Source organism: Odontomachus brunneus, unplaced genomic scaffold (genome assembly GCF_010583005.1).
Source record: "Odontomachus brunneus isolate Ranch 3 - 2012 unplaced genomic scaffold, Obru_v1 Obru_scaffold_037, whole genome shotgun sequence".
NCBI classification, from domain to species: Eukaryota; Metazoa; Arthropoda; class Insecta; order Hymenoptera; family Formicidae; genus Odontomachus; species Odontomachus brunneus.
In genome coordinates, this window is record NW_022639487.1 from 1,564,342 (window position 1) to 1,588,339 (window position 23,998).

The 23,998-nt window shown below is 44.0% G+C and overlaps 1 protein-coding gene across 3 annotated transcripts in view; it reads right to left on the reverse strand.

The window, feature by feature from the left end:
- Nucleotides 1–23,998, reverse strand: part of LOC116843938 (hemicentin-2-like) — a 205,718-nt gene that overhangs the window by 14,932 nt on the left and 166,788 nt on the right. For all 3 annotated transcript variants that reach the window (XM_032814893.1, XM_032814891.1, XM_032814892.1), the window contains exons 5-9: nucleotides 12,214–12,365; nucleotides 8,122–8,406; nucleotides 7,628–7,787; nucleotides 3,535–3,869; nucleotides 1,341–1,707 (exon numbers count right to left, since the gene is read on the reverse strand). In XM_032814893.1, coding sequence (XP_032670784.1) covers nucleotides 1,341–1,707; nucleotides 3,535–3,869; nucleotides 7,628–7,787; nucleotides 8,122–8,406; nucleotides 12,214–12,365 — 1,299 coding nt within the window. The remainder of the gene's footprint in view (nucleotides 1–1,340; nucleotides 1,708–3,534; nucleotides 3,870–7,627; nucleotides 7,788–8,121; nucleotides 8,407–12,213; nucleotides 12,366–23,998) is intronic.

Here is a 23,998-nt window from a genome sequence, read left to right on the forward strand (position 1 = left end):
TTCCTTCTCCCTTTCTCTCTCTCATCCTTCTAACGGCGCTAGTCACTCCCATCTCTCCATTCACCCGGTGGACCCACCGACCCACCACCACCCCCGACGTCGTCCCTACGTACCGGCTCACACAACATCGCCGACCGCAGCGCGAACCTGAGTCGCGGAGAACGGCGAGGAGACTACGGGGGCGGTTAACCGACTAATTGCAATACTGACGCGTCCGTTCGCAGTATTTGTGAAATTGCGATCATATCCGCCGTCCTTGCGACGCCTATCGGTGGTATAATAGGCGCTATCCGTGCACACCGCAACCGCGCTACGTGTCCGAGCGCGCGCTAATGGACCGTCAAAAGCGGGATTCAGCGTTCTTTTCCGGCCGCGGGTCGCGTCATTTTTCAGGCAGCGCGTCCGACCCGCTCGATTTACAGCGGGACCCGGCGAAAAAACGTAAAAAAAAAATGGGAAGAAAAAATATAGCGTGGCAGTTATTGTTGCGGCAACGACCGGCAATCGGCCCGTAAATGCAGGAAGTCGAGAAAGGAAACGAATTTCAGTCGCCGGCTGACAAAATACAGCGCGATCACGCTCTCTTTTTTATGCTGCTCCCGGCGAGTTAGTGCGAGATCGACTTGTTCGCCGATATAAAATCGCCGGCAAAAATCTGTCGTAAAGTGCGTCTGTTTTCTGCGTGCTACTAGAGCGAGATAATCGAGTTCTCTCTCGCGAGGAAGCGAAGGGGGTAACACGCGCGATCGATCTTATGTAGCCTGCAGTGCGTCGCACTCGCGTTACTTTGGACTCGGATATAACGGAGGGGGCGAGAAATTTCGCGTAATAAGCACCGCGCAAATTCACATCGCCTGGTTTCCTCGTCCTTTAGAAGTCATCCAAGTTATCACGCTTATGATATTCGATTGCGACTTTTCTCGGTGACGTTTTACCTCAGCAACGTTCCTTTTTCCTACTTACGGGTAATGCGAGAATAATCATCGCCGCTAACGAGAAAAGTTCTCGTAGTTCCCCTCAAACTTGGAATGCAGGCGATGTCCTTTGCAATAAATAGCGACGCTCACGAGCTTATCAACATTTCATGCGTTTCCACGGTCGTTTTCGTTTTCGAAAAGTTTTCGACTGAAAACACAGAATTTCCACTTTTCCTTGTCGGCGGGAAACTGACGCTATCGATACACGGTGCAGCGTGATAATAACCACGACTTCCATTCGTCTATTTATCCGTCGAATAGAAATGAAATAGCGGAGCGTTTGAAATTTTTTCTACTGATCGATCTCCCTCTCTTTCTTCCTTCTCGATGTAAAAATACCTCTAGGCAGTCGAATGTACTCACCGGTCGTATACATGGCGACACCTTTTAGGGTTACCGGCTCCAGAATGGCAGGCTCGCTTCTCCCTTTTGCATTAATCGCGTAGAGAAAGAGTCGATAGCTCCTGCCCGTGGTTAAACCCGCGACCTCGAAGGTCGGCCCGTTAGGACTCGCCGGTTGAGTTTTATTTAGCAGAATCGGACCTCCCTCCTCGTCGGCCACGACCTCAAGCTGATAACTGTATATCGGAAGACCTCCGTCGTAACCCTCCAGGCATCGGACCATCAGTCCCGTCCCTGACTTGGTACTGAGTTCTTCCATGTCCAGAGGCGCCGACATCTCCGTGGCGCTGCAATTGTGAAGAGCGTACGGACGACCCGCGGCTATGACCTGAAACAAGCAAGCCGTAGGATAAAGTGTATTTGCGTTAGGCGAACAATACGTCCTTTATTGCATTACAAACGAAGCGGAGTAGTCAGATTCTTGGAGGAAAAACGAAACTCGCGTACCATTCCATGAATACTTCTCAGTGCGCTCAACACGCATTGCCCGCTTTAATTTCACTGATACAATTTAGCCGTTTAGCATTTGCATTACGTGCGTTTCTTCTTTTTTTCCCCTTTTTTCCTGCTCTTCTGTAGTCTTCGCGATGAACAGGAAGAGAGCGATCTTCTTCGTAGCAGCGGTAAACGACTTTACGCGGAAGACTTTCATATGCACGTCAAATACAAACGCGTTATCGCACAGTTCGTACCGTCAAAGACGCGGCCCCCCTCCCCATCCCTCTTTCCCCCGCATTCTTTGTAGATACCGTCGATCGATCAAAATGAAAATGTATGGAGCACGTTGATGCCGTAGCGTATAGTGTATGAAATTTATGAAGGGAATAGCCGGCAACATGACGTACGTCGTGTAAACATCGGAATATTTTAAGTATGCAGTACGGATAGTCTAGCCATTTTCAGATCGGGCTAATCGATACGCTCGAGAATCGTGCTAGGCACAGTGATCGACGATACGCCGTGTCTCAAGCCTATCAATCGGGAGTATCTCTTGATCTTAGATCAAGGTGGATTCTACGATATCGCGGTGAATAGTGATGCTGCTTCCAACGGCAAGGGACTTGATTCTTAACGGTATGCGAATGAGATACGCATGCGAAAACGTATAGTTCACGTTACGTATACTATAGATTTTTGCATGCGTATCTCATTCGCACATCGTCAAGAATCGGGCCCAAAATCACGTAAAGGATCATTACGAATTCTTTTCTCATGATTTGTTAAGCAAGAATCGTGCAATTCTTGTATGCAACATCGTATGAATCAACGAGCAGCAAGTATTCACACGGCGCTTCGGAATTTAATTAAAAATTTAACGTTAATAATTTATATAGCACGTTATTATATTTTATATAAATGAGAAAAATTTGTCGTATAGACAAAATAATTGGAATTTATTGCATAGACAAAATAGTTTGTTAGGATTGAGAATCTTTTGCGAAAATTAAAAAAAATCTGTTCAGCTAGATTCAGAAATATTCTACATCTAATAATTTACGACATAATAATAACAGCTTTATTAGCGAAAGCAAGAGAAAAGATGGAGAGAAGAGGTAATATTACAGAGTATGCAAAAAAGAAAATTCTAGAAACAGTCTCCGTGACTGTTTGCGCAATAGTTGCAACGATCCGTCGGTGGATCAAAATAGAGGCACAGAATACTTCGTTTGCCTTTCCTTAATAGAAACTTCCAGGTTATTTATTTTTCGATTCAATACATCTCGCTCTCAATGACGCGTTTTATCTTACTGAATCTCGCGAGAACTTCACTCGAAGTTAATTTAAGGACCCCGGTATTATCTGTTTGCTTTCGCTTACTTCGCGAGAAGCTTCCTTTCAAATGTATATTTGAATATATATTTTATTCTCATTCTTATTCATTAATTACCACATAATTAATATAACTATTTCACTAAGAAAAAGAGATTGACTTAAAGTTGATAAAAAGAAGAAAGCAAAAAGAAATCGTCGTCTTATCATATCGCAATGGAAAAGGAAAGTACATTTCGATAAAAGCGATCGCGCGTCTATTGACGCGTATTTGGTACACGCGCGCACGTTAAGCTGAAAGCACGAAATTCTGAATCACACGTCGGAAGCCACGTACGTGGCGCTACGTAAAGAAGTGAAAAGGCACAGGCGGAAAAGTACTTGCCTGAAAGAGGCAGGGTGTTCGTTGCTTGCCAACCTGGTTGCTCGCCCAGCATGCCACCGTACCGTAATCCATTTCCGTAGCTGGCGTATAGTTGAGTCTGGATCCGTGAAACTGTTGGTACTCTTTCAAACTGTCTGCGACGGACGGTGTGCCGGGCGCCGATGCGTGGGAATAACGCGAGTGCGGTACCTCCATCAGCTCGCCGGAATTATTGAATGTCCAATGGAAAGTCAATGGAGCCGGATGGCTCTCTACGGAACACACTAACGACACGGTTTCCTGTTTCAAAGCGCCAACCACCACTTCGCTTCTGCCCTCCTTACACACCGGCGTATCTGTAAACAAAGTCGTCGTACTTCGCCTAACCGGGTGGCCTTTTCTGCTAACAACGATGGAGTGGCGCGAAGTTTGAAGTGCAGGGTGATTTATTACTCGCTTGTCAAGATTAATGTGTAACAAAGTAGTCTACCTTCTTCCTTCGCCTCGAGAAATTTCATTGTCCGACGATAATAAGCGCAAAAACTGCAGCAGTAGCAGCTGATTAATTTACGTCTTCGGGCGTCGCGCCTCGCCGTGCACGCGGCCCGTAAATCAATCGACGTTGTTTCGTTCTCGTCGCGAAATGATACTAACGGCGATTTAAATGGTTATTCGACGTTCGGCTTCGTTGCACGATATGATCCCTGTGTCTGTGTTTGCGTACACGGCCGCCCTCACTCGCTTGCTCGATATCCCAACGAGATCCGCGGGTGTCAAACGGAAGAAGAAGCAGCTCGACACCGTTCAGCCCGCTGTACGGTCGATCGATAGTCTAATAGGAAATTCCCTTGACATCGGTATTTGCGATAGGCCATGACATGCGGAAATCCCACACGGCGGGAGTGATGATTTACGAGCCGAAGCTGGGAATCACGGATGGAAGGATAGGCAGAGAGAAGGAAAGGGGGAGAAGTAGAGAGAGAGAGAGACTGGTTGCAATTTGATACAGTCTATGCGGTACTAAATTAATTGCTAAGATGAGAAGTCGGGGATCCTACGACGTTGCGATATATCGACGTATCAGCGAGACGGCGCGTCTGTTTACCAAAGGAAGGGAAGGTATCTCACACAGTGACGTCTTGCAGATGCTCGTTATCGAAATTTGCGAATAAAAGACGATGGAAACCCGATCGTGGATGCGTGTTTCAGGGAGCACTCTGACAGCGCTATTTAACGCTATCACTGTTCGGGGAGCTAACTGGTAGCACTACCAATCACTATCGTGACGTCACTGACCGTAGTGTTCTACGTCATGACTTCGCACTATCAACGCTGTCGCTTCCGAGGTAGTGCATTGTTGGCATTAACGTTTGCGAGCTCTTTGAACGGCGGTAGTGAATTATTCGTGCTGCGTATGTATCTTTATTCCTTACACATCAAGTTTTAAACTATTCTTTGATTGTAAATGTTGTTAGCTTTACATATAAAAAATGAATTATGTGGAAATCCAATTACAAGATGCAAAATCACAAAAATTTATAGATTAAATTTTAACCACTTAATAGGGCGGCCCTTAACACTACGCTATTGCTGTTCATGGAGCTCGCATTTGTTAGCACTATCTTGACTCCGTGAAAAGAGTTGGTAGCGTTAGCGTTGATAGTGTGGTGGCGAGCTTCCCGAACTCACCTTTTATCTATTGCGCTTAATGCGATGTATTCCGGAACAAAAGTAGACAAAAATGCCATAAAATACTCGCAATTATCGAAAGTCGTGTATTTCGTTCGAACTTTTTTGGAACCATTTTCAGTCTACTCATCTTTTCTCCATCTCTGAAAATGATATTTTCATGAAAACTCACCATCCCGTTGTTCCACGACCCGAACGATTTAGGACAATGTGACGAAAGACAATATTATGTTTCACGCTGGCATGTGCTCCCATAGAAGGTACAACTTGAATAATTTCACAATTTCGCTGGAATAACCAGACAAATTGTTGGAGCGACATTTGTCTCGCTTGTGAAAAATTCAACGGCTATCTCTCCTTCTCCTCTCCACTATTCGGCAAAAACAGATTAGGTGTTTCATAATAAATGCTCGAAAAACCGAAAAATACATTCTCGTTAATGTTTTAATAACCGATGCACATTGCATCTACTGAATTCAGTCATCATTCTGATTGATTCCAATAATTATATTTGCTGGGATAATAGTAAAGATTAATTGTTAATTATGATCTTTATGCGAGTAAATTCACTCAACTCGAAACATCAAGAAGCAAAAGTGAATTCTCATTATTAAAAAACTCATATTCATTATCAAATCACGACATTGTTGATACGAAAATTTATGTGTAAATCTAATTCTTGGTACATCTAATTACGTAAATGTAATCTTGTGACTTTTGTTCGATTCGGAATTGCTGGAATTTAAATATATCCCAACATACGTATATAAATAGCAATAGACGTCGGTAAACTTTTAAATTTGTAGATCAAATCTGCATCGACGAGAACGCTTGTTGTACTTATACGATCTGCATCGCGAGCCGTTAAATTTGTTTAACGGAGCTATAGATTTTATACCACGAGTGCGAATTTATTTTTATTCTTAAACTCGTTATTCGAGTTCGCGCATTATCTGTGGTCAGGTAATATTTTGCATGCTAAATTGGGACTCTGTAATAAATCTGTCTGCGTTGCAAGGCGCTATGTGACATATGAAATATTATTAATGACAATACGACGTGACGTCATCACAACAAATATACAGATTCGTCACGCGACTGAGAAGTATCGAGCGCAAATTAAATTGCTTCGAGAGATACACAAAAAGAAGAAAAAAGAAATGAAAGAAAAAAATAGGAACGAAACGTACACGTGGTTGGGAGGGAAGGGCTCTCGCGCGACACGGTTCGTCGCTTAACCATAAATACACAGGGTGTCTGGATTTAGGTGTCCGACCGCTCGCCTACATGTAAAACTCGTTAAACTGAGTAGAGAAATTCTGTACCATTTTCTAAACCACGAGGGTAATAGTCGAGATATTAATCAAGGCGCACGATGCGATGGAACAAGTTGTGTAAACATTATGAAGAGCCATTTCGTTGATTTGTTTCGTGATCTCGTGGGAAACACAAGTTGATAAGTTCAAGGCATCTCTTCAAACTGAACCCGTCTCACCGCATTGCGCGCATCGAGATTGAACGATTTTCTTCAATTCTTCTCCATTGATACCTCAAAAATGATCGTAGTCGTTTGTAAATTGGTAGAGGATTTTCCTACTCAGTTTATCGAAAGAGTTTTATCTGCACACGAGCGCGCTAAGGCATTTAAATCCAGACATCCTGTATAATGTATTGCGATTCAGGATGCGTTCGCGCAAGAAGAGAGATTCGACGTCATCGGCTCAATACAGGGGGGAGTTTAAAACGGTAGGACAGATCCGCCGCGCGCTCATTCGATCTCCTTTAGTTACGTGCGCGCGGCCCGCCGTACTCTACTACGTCTGCTCCGGCCTAGCTTAGCACATTGCCAGCCTGCGTTCACCCACACATGAATATTCAGCTATACGCTTTACATATACTGAATATGCATCGCAGTCCTTCCTTCCCTCTTAGGTCATTTACAAGATGCAGATACCGCCAGCCTAGCGCCGGGGGCACACCGACCATTCTAATAGAATAACCCGCGTTCCGTGTTTCACAGAAAACTATACACCCTATCTCCCGTGCTCCTCCTTTCCTTTATCATCTACCTCTCACTCCCTTCCTCCCTCGTACCTCCTTGTCGTCCCCATCACTTCGTTTTCCAGTCTCATTCTCGAGTCGAGTTCGTTTCTTGTGCGTTCGACAAACGCCTCATCGTGCACTTCGCCTCTGTGTGCATACTGCGGAGTTGCTTACCATCGATTAAGTAATTATCGGGGGATGGTGTAGCAGCGAGAGGGGATATTGGGGAGAGAGAGAAACTGATGCCACGTTACGAGGGACATACGCTCTAACGCTATTACGGCATTGTTTACCCTCGCCCGCCAATTTCCGCACGCGCGCGCCGGATAATTTGGCTATTATGCAAGGACTCGTTAATTATATACGCGTGCTTCCGACTTACACATTATCTGAAGAGATACGGGATTACTGGCGGTCTTCCCCTCGCTGTTCGCCGCGAGACAGGTGTAGTCGCCGGCGGAGTAACGGGTCAAACCTTGCAGGACCAGCGAATGATCGCTGAGGACCACACCTGCAGTGGCGTTGTTCTTCAGTTCTTTGCCCTGAAAAAGACACGTGCGATACGGTGTTACCGTGGAACACGAGCAGGAGTTGGCCATCTTTTTCCTTGCAATTATAATGTAATATAACCCGAGACGCTCGCTCGCGTGTTCTCACGTGTCGTCGGTAAGATGAAAGGCGTGCGCGTATGATGAGAAATACATACGTGAAATAGTAATAAGTACAAGTTATCTAACGGCGAGCTAATTAAATTTGCATAAAACCGGCCGGGAAATAAATGTATAGGTGCGCGCGACAGACGGTGTGCAAATATGCCGTGAAATGTTCCTTCGCGATATCGTGATGGACACGCGAGTACTCGTGCATAATACTTACATCTTTGAACCAAGCGAGCTTGTACACCTTCGGATTCGCTCTCACTTTGCACTCGAAGTACACGTCGTCGCCCTCCTTGATATCGTCCGGATTCAGAGTTTCGCCCATCCTCAAGTTGACCACCGGCTGGTATTGCACGTCGAGCCGCCACTTATCCTCCAACGCGCTGTCGGGTATAGCGGGATTTTCCACGCGGCACGTCAAATATTTACCGTCGTCCTCTATAGTTGGCACGAAGCTCAGGATACTCAGGCTCTGATTGTTCTCATTGTTCTCGCGCGCATACTGTAATTAAACATAGTGCGCACATGCGAAATTCATTGGAATCTGGGACTAGGCGATGTTCCTCGATCTGAATGCGACGAACCTGTCGATCGAACGGGGCTACTCGTGCGACGTTGACATCATCTCGTTTTTGTCGCGCGTTCGCTGCTAATATTAATTTAACATCGTTGGGGGTAGTCGGGCTGAAGCGACGCCGAAATAAAAGAGAGGGAGAGAGAGAATGAGAGAGGGAGAGCTGGGAATTAACGGTCTTCTTTTTTTTCAAGATTTATGATGCTTAGATGAACGACGGAAAATGGAGGTTGGCATGGGTGCGGGTCACATCGGCGACGGACGCTTCCTCTCTCCATCACGACCCGCGTCCCTCCCGCTTTCACGATGTCATTTTAATGATAGCACCATCGGGCATATATATCGGAAAAGCCGCGTATCCGCATCAGTATCGCGAATACGATGAATGGAAGTAATGGTTCGTCAGGATGAATGTGGCATTGCTGCCTCTCGCTCTCTTATACACCTCCACCCATCATTGCCTCTTTCCCTCACTCACTCACTCGCTCACTCGCTCACTCTTTCTGTATCTCTCTAGCGATTTTTTTTGTAAGCTTTGCCGCGTTGCACTTTTGGTGTGCCTCGGTGCGATGCGCGATCGAATTTTCCGATAAAACCCTCCGGGCAGTCCGACACACGGGTATCGATATATCGCACAGGTAGATCGTACGCGGACTGACGTTACGGTCGTATTGCTCGCATACGCCGGCCAAATGTTACCGGCGTGGTATTTCGAAGCGTCGCTTTCTAAGAGAACGTCGCGGAGAGATGCGACGGAAAAACGTTTTAATCAATCTATCTCGCGCCGTCTCGAAACTCAAACGTCGAGTAAATTCGTTTCCGTCTCGATTGCGCTGATCTCTCGTACCTGTACATACACTCAAATCGCGGATGCCTTACTATCGATAGATCGATAGTTAAGAAAAGTTTTCGGCCAGCCGTAAACTTCGTATCTAGTTATGCATTTCTCATGACTGTTAATTAATCCGGAAAGCAAGGGCGTGTTTTCTGGATCGATGAAAAACAAAGTCAGAAACAAATGTGCTTATCGATCTATTGAACTATCAATCTATCGAATTATCGATCTCTCGAATACACCTGCAAAACCGGGCCTACAGATGGCGTCGTTGCAGGAGCGCGGCAACGTTCGCGTCATTGCGCCAACTATCGGCGTACGCGAGCAATTGCGCGGTCATCTTGGATCTTTTGGATCGATCAGCCGCCATTAATACATCGATCGACATCGCTCCGTGCTTTACGCGTTTTTTGCCCATCGAAAGTGAGTCTCGTGCGGAAATATCAACAGTGTCGACAATAGCAATGTACAATTGTCTGAAAATACCGTAAGTACATTGTTAGAGAGTAATCTCGTTATATTTCAGCAGATGTGCAACCGGTGCTTGTCGTGACGTATCAAGTTGACATCTCGCTGCAAAGTTAAGTGAAATATTAAAACAATACACTGTAGTCGAGCTACAAATATTGTCTCTTAATATTGAAGAGACGATATTTATCGTTTGACTACAGCAAACAAACGTCTAAAACAAATATCTCTTCAACATTAAGAGACGATATTTGAGGTTGGATGAAGCGGTTAGAATACACATACATGTGTTGACTTAAACATGTCAGTGTGTCAAAAGTCGAGATGTGTTGATTTGACACGCTTCATTTTATAGTGCTCTTATACTTGTTATTATCATTCAGATAGTAAAAAAAATAAATGATTATTGAATTTATTAATTGGGAATTAGAGATTCGATGTAATATAATCAGAGAAATAGATGGATGATAAAAGCGACGCCAAATCTTGGTAGATAACGTCTGTTTGCCTCACGGCGGACATAAAGTCCTTGAAACAAATAAACGCGTGTAGCAAAAAATGTGAAATTTACGAATGACAGATACGTGCGATTTCTCAGCGTCACGACAAGATCGCGGGGTTCAAAGTGAAAAAAAACAAAAACACATTTTTTATTCGCGTTTACGTCACGTCGGTGCGCGGTAGCAATGTTCTCTCGTGGAATTTGCGTTTGTTCGGCGTTTTCAATCTGGAATGTATTAAAAACTCCGCGTCACAGGTAAATGTATTTATCCAAGTAATAGCATGAAAAAATTCGTAATACAACGTTTTGTCTGGCGTAATCTCGATGCTGTCGTTGTGTACACGCGATACCGGGCCGTGGCGCGCGAGTGCTTGAAACATTTTCGCTCGTGGATGATCACGAAATAATGGCGCAGTAAAAATGTATGGAATAAGCGTAAAACGGTAATGCCGTAAAATCTGTCACCGTAAAATCCTGATACATTAAAATGTGGAGCACTCTCACGAGCGAGAGGCTCCGCTGATGCGCGTTTTACACACGCGAAATTAGCGATTTATGCGTCATAAAATTCGCGCGATTCGCATTTTGACGGATTTGCGGCGCCAACGGTACTCTCGCGGCACATTCTCGCGTACTATAGTCGCGGAAGGCTAGGCCCGCCGGCGACTTTGCGACAGACGGCCGTGACAAAGTTGCTTCTCAAAGTAAACGACAGTTACATCCGGGGGAAGGCGTTTTAAAAATTTAACGTCCGCGAGCATTACTGGAACATCTTGGTGCCACGGGCAGTGGCCGGGCGCATCTACGTCGAAAATAGGAAAAGAAAGTTAAACCTTGAAAGTTTATCAAGCGGGGCGGGATCCAGTGGATCGTTCGCGAACTTCCACATTCTCTCTCTGTCACCGCGACGGGAAGGTGTCGGGGATCGAGGCGTTTGGTGAACGAAAAAGGGGAGGGCGTGCGCGAGAAGTCGCCCGCAAGAAAAACGAAATAACTGCATCGTCCTAACTTCTCGACGAATCGTCGTAAACTGTGGAAAGTTGCGGGATGTCGATTTCGTGAATTTTCCTCCGAATTGTGCGACATACTTCGACGATGCTTCCACCTAACCGTTTTCAGGACTTGACGACACGAATGTTCACATCCCGCCGATGAGGCATTCCGATAAAAACACTCGGCCCAACTTTCCCGAACTAGGACTTTCGGAAGGATGACTCGCGGATCAACCACGCGTTCTCTTTCTCTCTCTCTCTCTCTCTCTCTCTCTCTCTCTCTCTCTCTCCCCCCATTTCTCCACTTTTCCTGCTTCTCTTTCCCTTTCTTTCACCGTGTGAGCACTTTTACCAAATTTTCCGACGAGAGATCGAACGGGGAACCCAAAACTCGCTTGTGAAAACACATACTGACTGCGTACACACACAGACACCCATGTCGATCCATTCTACATACCATCGTCGTAATCTTCGCGCGCGGTGAAATATATCTTTCTGACAAAATCGTCACGGTACAAGGAAAGTTTCTTTCGCGTTATAATGAAATAAGCTTTTCCAAGCACTCGAGAGTAACAATCGAACGCTCGTTCGAACGACGTTTTACAGCGCGAAGACGGGAGAGACATTTGTATCGAGAGTCCAACACTTGAATTTACTCACCACTCAATTTTGCTTGCGCCATTTTTATAACAAGGACATTATAAATTTGCTTTCGTCGCCGGAGAGTTAGAGACCGAGTGTCGACGTTTAACATCTTCAAATAGAGTCCGGGAGAAACTTTTTATTAAGGAGGTAAGAGTGTTTGCTCCTCGCCGCATTTAAATGACATGGCTTTCTTCTTTAGAGCGACTTCCATTTCCGTTTTACCGTACGATTTCATCACATAGAGGCAATTTACATGCGACATATATTTATATATATATGTATAGGGAACTTACGGTTTGAACCATCTTCTTGATCGGCTTGTTTGCTTTCCACCACGTGATCATTGCCTCCGGCCGTGAGCCACTCGTACGACATTCCACGTCGTAATTTTTGTCGGCTGAGACTCGCGCTTCCTTCGTCAGGATTTGAACTACCAATGGCTTTACTGCAACAGTGAAATTTGGATTGTTTTTCTCTTCGTGTAAATTTAGTAAATTGTTGATCACATTCTCTTTTCTTTCATTAAAGAAAAGTTTAAATTTCTCCAGATAGAATAAAAAATTGCCATTTAATGAAAAAAATGTCAGTATTAAATGAATCAAATAAATATGCATTTATAATTTATGTTTCCCGGTCTGCGCGTTGTGTGTCATCATAGAAAAGGCTCGCGTTGCAAAGATAAATAAAGTTATATCGTTAAGCATTCGCCGCGCGTGCATAACTGAGTCCCCGCGACGACGACGGACCTTAATTTAATTAACTTTATGTGCATCGCCACCGTTTCGAAGTTGTCCCCTAGCGAGCGAAATCGAGAGAACGGCGCGCCGTTACCACTGAAACGCGGTGGCGCGGGATTCGCGCCGGAAAAAATCCGGGAATAAGATTAAACGGTCGGGATAACGACGAAACCGGAGTGTCTAATTCCACGGGTAGCTGCGGAACGTATTCGCAAAATCATTCCGAGATTTCCTTGTCTGGCGACGAACTGAACGACGTTGTTCCGGTACGACTACGGCTTCGCGAGCGACGAAACGGATTAAGGTACGTCGCGACTCGTCTCGTTGGGGCCCGTACGAAACCAGCGGTTAAAACCTCGCTCTTTGCACGACACGGCAATAAATTTTAATTGTTTAATTCTCAGATTAAGAGAGGGAGAGGGAGAGAGAGAAGGGGGAGAGGGAGACACAGAGAAAGAGGTAGAGCGAGGATCCATGCCTGGAGTATTCTAAAGTCGTTCCGCGACCATTGCGGAAGGTCTCTAAAAAGACGAGCGCACCATCTTAGAAGTCGCTTTTGTCATTCGTTCTCCACCATCGTACTTTCTACCGAAATACTTTTGCGCGCTCGTAGAACACTCTAACCACCCTATTCTTGCCTCGCAAAACTCGATCGTAATACCCGTTCATAGTTACTTCTTCGTAATTGGCCCCTCAAGCACTAACTCTTCTTCGTGCCTACCAGTCGTTATGACTATTTTAAGATCCACTTTAGAACAAAGAGAGAGAGAGAGAGAGAGAGAGAGAGAGAGAGAGAGAGAGATTCGCGATCCACCGTATTCAGAAATAGCGTACAGCAGTCTCCGTAATCTTGATACTACCACGGAATAGCACCGTTTTCTGACCGTCGCGAATTCCCTGTGTGCAAAAATGCAAGCGTGTTCCCGTTGATGGCCAATATCCGTTTCCGATTCCAATTTGCGTTAGCGGTCCATATTTCACGTGGCTGTGATTTAGAAATTTAGTTGGACGTCTACGTATTCGAGGGCGTGACGATTGCGCCCTGGTTTCCAACAAACGCGCCGGTTATAATCGCGCGCGCGCGCGCGCGCACAAGAAAGAGAGAAAGAGAGAGAGAAAAGATTGATGAATCCTTAACGATATTATTCCGAGCGATTTATTTCCGAACGAAATTATTCCGGAGCGCGCTTTTACCTCGCACCGAACCCGAGGCTTTACATTACTTCCCACACACGGGACCGTCCTTGACCCTAATACCACGAACGCAACCAATTTGACTATGTCATGTCCGCTAATGTGAGAGCATAATTCTATGATTGCAGAATGACCTCTCGCTTCGCGTGCGAGCTCGCACATATATATCTTAATGGGTTCGCGCCTTGTCGCGCCATATTTCCACCTATATCTGATATCTATGTGTATCGATCGAGCGCGATCGAGGGGCGAAGTTTGCTGGCGGCAAAGACTGGGCCATTTGTAATATCTACGCTGGTGTCGCGTGGTCGTCCTCGTAAATCCCGACGCGCGCTTATGCGCCGTCCCGACCAGCCACTCATACAACCCCTAATTGCCATTAGTCGGTGGCCACTTCTCTGAAATTGGTTCCTTCGTTTTCTCTCTGCGCCCTCTTCCCGGCAAACACACCAACAAACACATAGACACGTACGCACATACTTGGGCTCCGACAGCCCTCGCCGCCGCTCCTGTCGTATATTTGCGCTTGTAGGAACCTTCGTTCATTCGGATAATCAAGCCTCGCCGTCCGTTCATCCGACGATCAAGGATCTATTCCGTCGGCTTAATACCGCGGGCGATAATGCGATTCATTGTGCAAGCCGCTTTGTATGTGCGCGATTGATATTATCTGCTCGGAGTATAGACGTCTCTCTTATTGACAACGTCTTGGAGGAAAGATTAGGCTTTAATTAAAACATGTCGGCCGCGATTACGTTGGACGGAAGCTCGGTGTTTTGCGCGCGATGGCTCTGAGGTAGAGGAAGATCCGCGAGCGGGGGCGTGAGTTGTATCGACGGGGGCCGTCATTCGATGCGCCGGCGGGCATCGCGTGCACACGTCGATCGTGATCGCGCCTACGGTTCCTAAGGAACGACGGAGAAAAGATTGTATCTATTTTTGACGTTCAATTAGAACAAAGGCACGCAACGCTGGCGCTGTTGCTCGAGAGAGCAACCGAGGCCAGGTTGATTACCGCCACGATAGCCGCGGAATCGAACCTTCGACATTCGTAGCTCCGCCGTCATTCCTAATTCAGCGATCGCCGACAAGTTTGATAAATTGTTTCGCTCTATCAGTCGCGCGTTGGACACACCACACGTCCACACAGCCCTCCGTGTCTACACGAAATGACTCGTTAATATGCGATCGCCGATACTCCGCGATCGTCGTCGCGCGCTGAAAAATTTACGACGTCTGGCACCCGTTCTATAAAAGTCAAGATGACGCGGGATGTTGGCGATCATCCTCGCCGAAGAAGCCTGAAACTTACGCCCGATATATACTTCTCGTTAGCGGGATAAAAAGCGCAACCGCGCGCTGATTAAAGCAGACCAGTCGACCGACGACGTAATCCGGGAAGCGCCGTTGTTTCTCCTTGGTGAATAAGGCGCGTACAGACAGCCTCCCTCGTTTTATCGCTCAAGCGTAATGTATATCCATCAGGTTTTACTCGTATATTATCGACGCGTTGCCATTCGCGTACGCCGGGGAACAAGCGTGAATTAACGTCTGTGAATTAACGCTCGCTGCAGCCGGGCCTTAATGCTTTCACGCGTGTTTACCGTAGCGTTATCGTTTGTTCGAATAATTCCCTACGAGTCGACGCCCCCGGGCACCGGCGCACTTATCAAACCCGGGGCTTCGCACCTTCCCATTTATTTCCAGGCGGTTGAACGACCACCTGCTCCGTCGAAAAGCGCGGCGCGACTCTCGGCGACGCCGGGCCGGCCCGAAATCAATGCCCGGGCAAAGTCGACGACGAAAAGCACATGGCCGACGAGAAATCTCTTTCTCCCTACCCCGATGGTCTTATCGCTGTCGGGGAGCTACGTCGAGATAGCTCTCTGATGAATGACGATGATGTTCCGCGCGCGACGCACAGCTCCACTGGGACGGTTATTAATTATTATCAAGTGAACAGAGCCCCGTCGCGCATGACCGCCCACGAATAAACGTACGTCGAAAGTGCCTGTCTGCCTGCGTGCGTGCGTGCGTGCGTGCGTGCGTGCGTGTGGGGGTGCGTGAGCGAGCGGTTGAACGCGCGACCGGATGCAAATTAGCGCGATTGCAATTGGCAAGTCTAGCGAGCCTTTCGCCACATTGGCGCTAACTTTAATTCTTAACTGGCGGCACGCGGTATGAATCGCCGAGCGCGGAAACGCTCCGCTGTTTGTTTCGCCCCCGCAAAAAATTTATGAACAAAGCGCATTTGCATGCTGCGATACGGCGTCACGCGCCAGGCCACTCCGAGGGCCTCCGTCACGCCAGTCGCGTCACGCATCTCGTGCCTGCTCGCCTGTTTTCTCTCTTCTTTTTGCATTCGATAATTTTTCATTATCGAACCTTTCCCCGGAGGGAATGCCGGAATGTATTAGCGCGCGCGGGAAATATCGTACAGAATATCGTAGTTCTCTTGCTTTGATTGCTCCGCATTTATTACGCGGCGAGAGAATGTGTTAGTTTTTTATAAATTCTTTTCAATTTTACTATGTTTTTAGTAGTCCGGGAATATAGACTGTCGGTAAAGTCCGTCTTGCTAAGGAACATAGTAAATTTCGACTTATATTGAGAAAAATTCTTTGAGAAAAAATTATTAAATTTTTAGATATTATTAGATCGATTATTACAGATATATAAAAATGATTAGAATTGTAAAACAATTATCAATACAAAAGTATGTTTACTGTTCAATGATCGTTAGGGAAACAAATGGAACAGTTACCGTTGCGAGTCATTTCTCATCATTTGTTATTTTAACAAACATATGTTACTTGAGATACAAATCTCATTTGTTCTCGTCATTTATTTAAGTCAGGTTAGTTATGTCTCTCTCCATTAGAAGAATGTTGCTCAGAATAGCAAATTGAAAGTAACAAATCATCTGTTTCCACCACGGGGTCATTCGTTGTCCCACATCAACAAACCGCTTGTTACGGATACTGGTATTTTGTGAAATTAGCGAAACTTTTTCTCTCAGTCTAGAGAAACATAACAGATTTCGCTGGAAACATAATAAGCATCTTAGTACATTGCAATTCATCCAAAATATTGAGTAACACATGCGAAACGATACAATGAATTACTGCAGAATGTCGATCTATTTCTCGGTTACAAGATCCTATAGTACTTTTTGCCATAAAATTCTCTCCGTGTATGAAAAAATAAACATATATCTTCGAAGCTAGACAGGAGCCGTATAGATTCGAATGGCGAATGCAAAAGATCCAGCCGCTCCAAAGAATAATTTATCGCTCGAAAACATTTAATATTTCACGAAAACGTCCATTTGATTTACGTAGCGGCAATTAAGAATGAATTGATACGCACTCGAGCACGCAGCAACGTGGGCGCGCATGCTTATTATTTGTTCTATCGGATGAATTCAACGCACACCCACACACACACACATCGTACGATGTATAAATTAATAGGCATCACCCGCGGGAGTGTACGAAATTATTCGCATGCGAGAGTATGCCCGCGTGTACTGTACTATCTGGTTATATATGGCCGGTAGGATTGCTTGTCCGCGAACTATCACCCCGTATATAGGATGTCCCGAAACTATCGTACGATACTTTAACAGCGTATTCCGGAGCTGTAGAATATGCCGATATTTTCAATATTCTCGTACGTCAAAAATCTACGTATGTGTTAGATCAAAAGTCGCGCGATGGATTTGTGACGCGTCGCGCATTCGAGCGCATGTAGGATCACAAAACAGTCCTCGACACAGAATATATTCCGAACGCTATTAGTTCGTCTTATTTTTTTTGGATGTTGGCAACCACTTCACTAAAACGAGAAGTGTTCCGAATCCGTCATAACCTGTAAATATTTTTTGCAATGCTGTAAATATCATTGTGCGTTATAGTATTGTTTGAAGAAATAGTATTGAAATTGAAGAAAAGAAGAAATTTCGAAAATATTTAAATTGAAAATAAAAGATCCCTAACAGAAATTACAGTTTTCTAGTAACTAAAGACATTTATGATTATTTTAATTTCTTTCATAATTTTTTACATTATCTGTATTAGAAAACAAATGCAAAAATTTGTTAACTGCAAAGTGTTGAGTTTCACAAGTTATAATGGATTCGAAATATTTATTGGTTTAGTTAAGTGGCTGCTGCATTACAAGAAAAAAAAAGCGAATCAACACTGCTCGAAATATACAAGTGAGTGTAGACGTTAGATTGCATCGAACACCATTTTTGACTTCATCACATTATACAAAGTTGACATAAAAGGAGCATTTACTTATGTCAAGAATATTGTACTGAAATTGTTGTACGACAACGTAAAATTTGAATATATATATCAGATGTGCTCAATTTTTATTAAATTTATAAGAAAATAAGATCAAAGTATCCGTAATTTTTTAATTCATTCAGACTGAAATCAACGCGAAACCATTGTAATACATTGGGAAAACTTTCTATTTTGGATCTGTGTGTATATGTGTATGTGTGTGTGTGTGAGGCAAAGCTTACGGTACGCCGTAAGCTACGCTAGTAGGTCGCGCGACCTCTATTATGACAACATACATTGGTATGCGAAACGCTCGCGATCATAACAATCGTAGACGCGTGAGAGAAAGCACGTTATACGACACGGTCCATTCTTTTCGATTTTTCTTAAATTATTCGGAATTAGTGTGAGACGATAATTTACGGTATTCGCGCGCGAGTGTCGTGTTGAGAATATCCTCAGATATAGGAGCAGCGTGAGATTTGAATTTTACATATAAATTATGATTTCTATAAAATACACGAAATATAAGAGTTGAGAAATAACGCGTAACTTGTAACATATAACGATATAACGGTGAATAACGTGTAACGCAGTGCCGAAGTACTTTTAAAAAGTAATTCTCTTAACTCTACAAAACAATCAATGAGTATACACAAACGTATCTTACATATTATATTAAAAGTCGCGCGTCTCGCGCTTGTGCGCACACAGTTATAACAGCGAGAGTCACGCGCGAACGAACACTTCAGACAGCGTCGTGCGTTATCTCGAGTTGATCAAAGCGGAGAATTTACGGTATTCGCATCGCGATCGATGTGCTCAGATCATCATAAGCAATGGGAGCATACTGAGGTTTACAAGGTGATGATCGTATTCACTTCATTTATATTAGATATAAGTAAAAAATGCGAACTGGAGCGTGCGTGTATTCTCTAATCTAATCTAACCTAACCTAACCAAACTTAACCTTTATACTCGCGTACACGACCACCTTGTTGCTAATCGAGAAAATTGTTTCATATTTCATATCTAGCAGTCACACGACAGATGCAGTACCGGAGGATCCGATTCGGGCCGAGCAGGGTCGGCTTGAAAGTGAGTGTTCACGGACCAGAGCTGTCCTCCCCTATATAATCCTTTGCGGTCGGAAACCAAGATATAACCATCAGAATGACTCGGACTACGACCGCAAAGGGTTAATCGTGTCTCTACGCACATGTCTCGTCTCGTGCGTTTGTGAAGCCTAATCTCTTAATCTAATCGGTAAAATTGTATTTTTTGTTTCAGACTTGATAGACTTCGCAATCGCACGACAGATGCAGGTCAAAAAGATGCAAATCCGGCGAATGCAGATGCAGCACCGGAGGATCCGGTTCGGGCCGAGCAGGGTCGGCTCGAAGGTAAGTGTTTATGAACCCGTTGTCTTTTTCTATATTAACCTTCGCAGTCGAGAATATAGCCATCAGAATGACTCGCACTATGACTGTAAAGAGTTAATCTATTCGTGTCTCTATACATACTACGTTTTAACCTGAATCCCTGAATTGAATGGATGAAATTATTTTTTGTTTCAGATCTGAGTAGCGGAATGTGGCCGGCTCTGAGCTGCGAAATATTCGGTGAGTGAGAAAAATGGGTTACAAATATTTGAGAGATAGTAGGTTTGTAGATAGCAAGTATTTAGAACATATCGTTGGAATCAACACGACTTACTTTGTCTGTAGATTTTTATTTATATGTGTTGTTGAAACAAAATACGCCGCTTAAATAATTTAGGGATCGCTTCTTCAAACGTCATTTTCAGCAGATATTTGAAATGTCAAATGTTTTTTCTATCCGAATCGAATTTTAGCTCTATTTTGGATCTAAATTTTTTAATACACCCACACACACACACACACACACACACACATATATATATATATATATATATATATATATATATCTATTCTGAAGAATCAATTTATATGTAATATACATGGAATCTGAAATCTTAATTAATGTCTCCAAATAGCAGAAAACGTATAAAATGCCAATTTAGATTCTAAAGGGAATCTCTCAGTACAAAATAAGTTAAATAGAATCAACAGAAATTGATACTCAAAGTATCAAAATAGTTAAATAGAGTATTTAGGTCAAAAGTAGAATCCATTAGAATTTCAATTCGGGTAATATCTAGTTTTGATATTTAACAGAAATTTACATCGACGTGATATTTTATCTATTTACTCTTTACTATTTTATATTCAATCCAAATTGTATAATTAGTAGTCGGCAGAACTATTCATTTATTCAATGCGATCCCTTAATTATTTTGAGTGGTATATAATTGCGCAGCAAAATTGCGCCACCATATGCAAAACTTCGCTCGTGTTGATATATTTCGCGATCAACGCGAATGACCATCAACAACGTGTTCTTTTTTTATAAATACATTCATGTGCCGTGATTATTACGGTCGCGGATTTTTATGCACGGTGTTTATTATCCATGTTTTTATACGCCATTCGCGAGTACGTTGAAATAATGTTATAATGCGTCGCGAATTCGCGAAACAAGAAATGAGAATCCTGTGTATTTCTCGAAAACTCGGGATACTCTGGAAAACTCTGCCTTTATCATTTTTGCTTTCGTCAGAAACATCGCTCTTTTCAGTTTGCATTCTTTTTAGACGCGATTCGCGCAAGTGTCTTCTGTTGTACGCCGATATTAATCCTATCACGATACATCTTCATTTAGCGCATTCTGAAAACTCCTATTTTTCGTCGGTCGTTAAACCAACTCGTAAATTCCATTTCGAGATAAATCGTTATAATGTAAATGTTAGTCGCGTCACGAATGAAATATAGTGAAGTGAACTGCAATCAACGTGGGACGACGCAGGACGACGAAGACTGGACGCTGCGGAATTCCGGATACGGCGGTCCGGGGTGTGGTGACTGGTTTCATCGGTGGACCTGGCTGGACATTGGTCGACTTCATCACGAAATGGTGAGTGTTGAAATTCAACGCTCACAGAGTGAAATATTATATAGATATATATATGTACTGCATGCGTAGTCGTAAATCGCGTTGATTCCCAACGAATAGCGTAGTAGTAGTAACACAATTGCATGTTTATTTCTTACAAGAACAATATCATTCAGTAATAAATGAGGCAAAATGACGATTAATATTTTATATGCACAAATATAAGACACACACCAATTCTTTATACTGAAATATTCTAATATATATAAATAATATGAGTTATTAAAAACGTTAAACTATTCTCGCTTATTAAAGCAAGAGAAGAGACTTTACGACAAATTTTGATCTTTGATCACAAAGCATTTGTGCACTGAGAGAACAAATATCTAAAAATTAGTATCTATTTATTTGTGTGGTGAAGAAACTCTAACAGCATACATTTATTTAAGTCTATATTATTTTATTAAAATAAAATATAAATAATTACTTTTATGAAAAACTAAGATTTTCTTAAGGTTTTAAGAAAATATATTTTCTTATTTAAAAAATAGTTTATATTAGCATAAATAAAAATGCTGTTGTAGTACTCTCACTAAAAATAAATATTTACTACTTCTTAGATATTTTTTTCTTAGCGTGGGTGAAAGTTATAATTTGTCGCGACGCGCTCCGCTAGCTAACCGAGGATTAATTTCTAATAAGATCGGTGCACGCAGAGCACAGCCGGTGTCCCTATTTGATACCATTTTCGATACTGCTATTAGCCGAGCTATTAAGCAGAGTTAGCGTGCGACATTCATATCGCGCATTTAATTCGCGCGTTGGCCAGATAGGCAAGTAGGCAGGTAGGCAAGTAGGTAAGATAGACATCCCCTACGCACTGAAACGGCAAATGCACGCACCCAAACGTATGTGTAGCAAGATGCGGTCGGTTGTAGATCAACTGGTCACGAATGAATGCCTTTTACAGCTCCGTTGAGTACTAATGCTTTTACGCGTGTTTACATTAACGTTATCGCCGCGAATAGTTTCTCACCACCCTTCCCTTTTGCGGCTCCCCATCTCGTGCCTCCGTGTGTGGAGAACGACGTTACTGGGTCATTACAAGTCGAACCCTCTGCAGCCACCGCTTACACACGATATCTCGGCGAGTACCTTCTTACGTCTGCACGCGCGCGTCCGCCCCCCACGCGTACACTGGCTTTAACAGCACACGTGCACACGCACACGCGTATACTCGCGAGCGTTCTCTCGTCACATCTATCGACCGACACCGGCAACAACGTTCAAACACGGACGCGCTGTCGCACGCCAAGTGCTCACGGGGAAACACGGAATCGAAGCTGCGGGCCAGGAGGCACGCGATTCACTGATCCGTCTTGCGAGAGGCGTTACCGTTATCTCCATCGGCCAATCTCGGCCGGTCGACTAATAGGTTCAGCACGTGAATACCCTGGCCCGGCTAGGACCACGTGAAAAGGCCTTCGGTGCATGTCTCTCTGTGACCGTTGGTGCGATTCGCCAGCGGTGCACGAGGGAGAGTAGCCTAAAACTGGCCGCGGAGCAAAGAGGAGTATCGACCTGTTAGCGCCGCTAACCCCCCGTCTGTTCTCGAACGCTTTCTTACGTAACGTCGCGTCGTTCCGTCGATATCCCGATGGCGAGAATGTGCAAAAATGTCGCGTCGACAAGTTTCATGCGTGGTAATTGTGACTCGCAGCTCAACTTTTACGCCGATCGATTTTGCGCTAATGAGTCGATGACTTCGTCGCGAACAGAATGAGTCGGGAAAGATATCGCTCTTAGATAGGAAAATACGCGGAACGCGCTGCAACGTTTTTCTCTCGTATAACGCATCAACCTGTCGGTCGTTTCGCATTTACCCCCAATGCGCAAATGGAGAACTCTCGTACCTCGTTATGCACGCAATAATTGCGTACTTACATTAATGGTTACACGGAACTACGTATGTGTGTGTGTGTGCGGCACTTTACATCCGTTGGGTGCGTTTATGCTTAACGATCCAGCTATATGTACATGTATATATATGATGGAAAATATGAGAAAACGTAAACAGCAGTTTGCCGTGCGAGATAACCATCGGAAATAATAATGTAATGCAGCAGCAACGATGGCTACAACGAATTGTATGTAATTGCGTTTTTGTGCTTCGGTTCTACCTTGCTTTCAAAATTTCATCGTATCGGTTCGTAAACAAAACGGACTGGTCTCGCGTATGGATATTTCGAACGAACTGAATTGTACGTGGCGTTTCTTGACGATTCCCCATAATTATGTAGTCGTCGTAAAGGCGCGACGAAGAAACTGCGCCGTGCACGAGCATGCAATTCCATGAAGATTAACAAACCGGGCCGTGTAAATGGAACGTTTTTTCCTGATCGCTGATCGATACATACATCAAGGTACGTAAAAACGTGCCTTCATAAACGGAGGTTCGTTCGTTTTAAACGAACACTGAGAGGGAAGGCCTTCACCTTTCGCGCGCGAAACGACGAAACCCGCTGACTCAGCGCTAATTCTCGCCTATGACACGTTACAACACAAGCGAAACTTTTCCACCCTCTTGTTTACCGACGAAACAGCTACAAAACGGTACTTTGCGATGCGCTATTTACGGAAACGCACACACCCCACCGTTGACTTGGTAACGGGGCGAGCGAATATCGGGTGTGTAAGGTAAAAGTACGAATATCCGGACACGCACCTAATTCGGGACATTCTTATTGTTTGGTTTTTAAATACGAACATTTAAACTTTCAACACGTAAAATATATATATACATGTATTGAATATATATATATATATATATATATATATATATATATATATATATATATATATATATATATATATATATATAT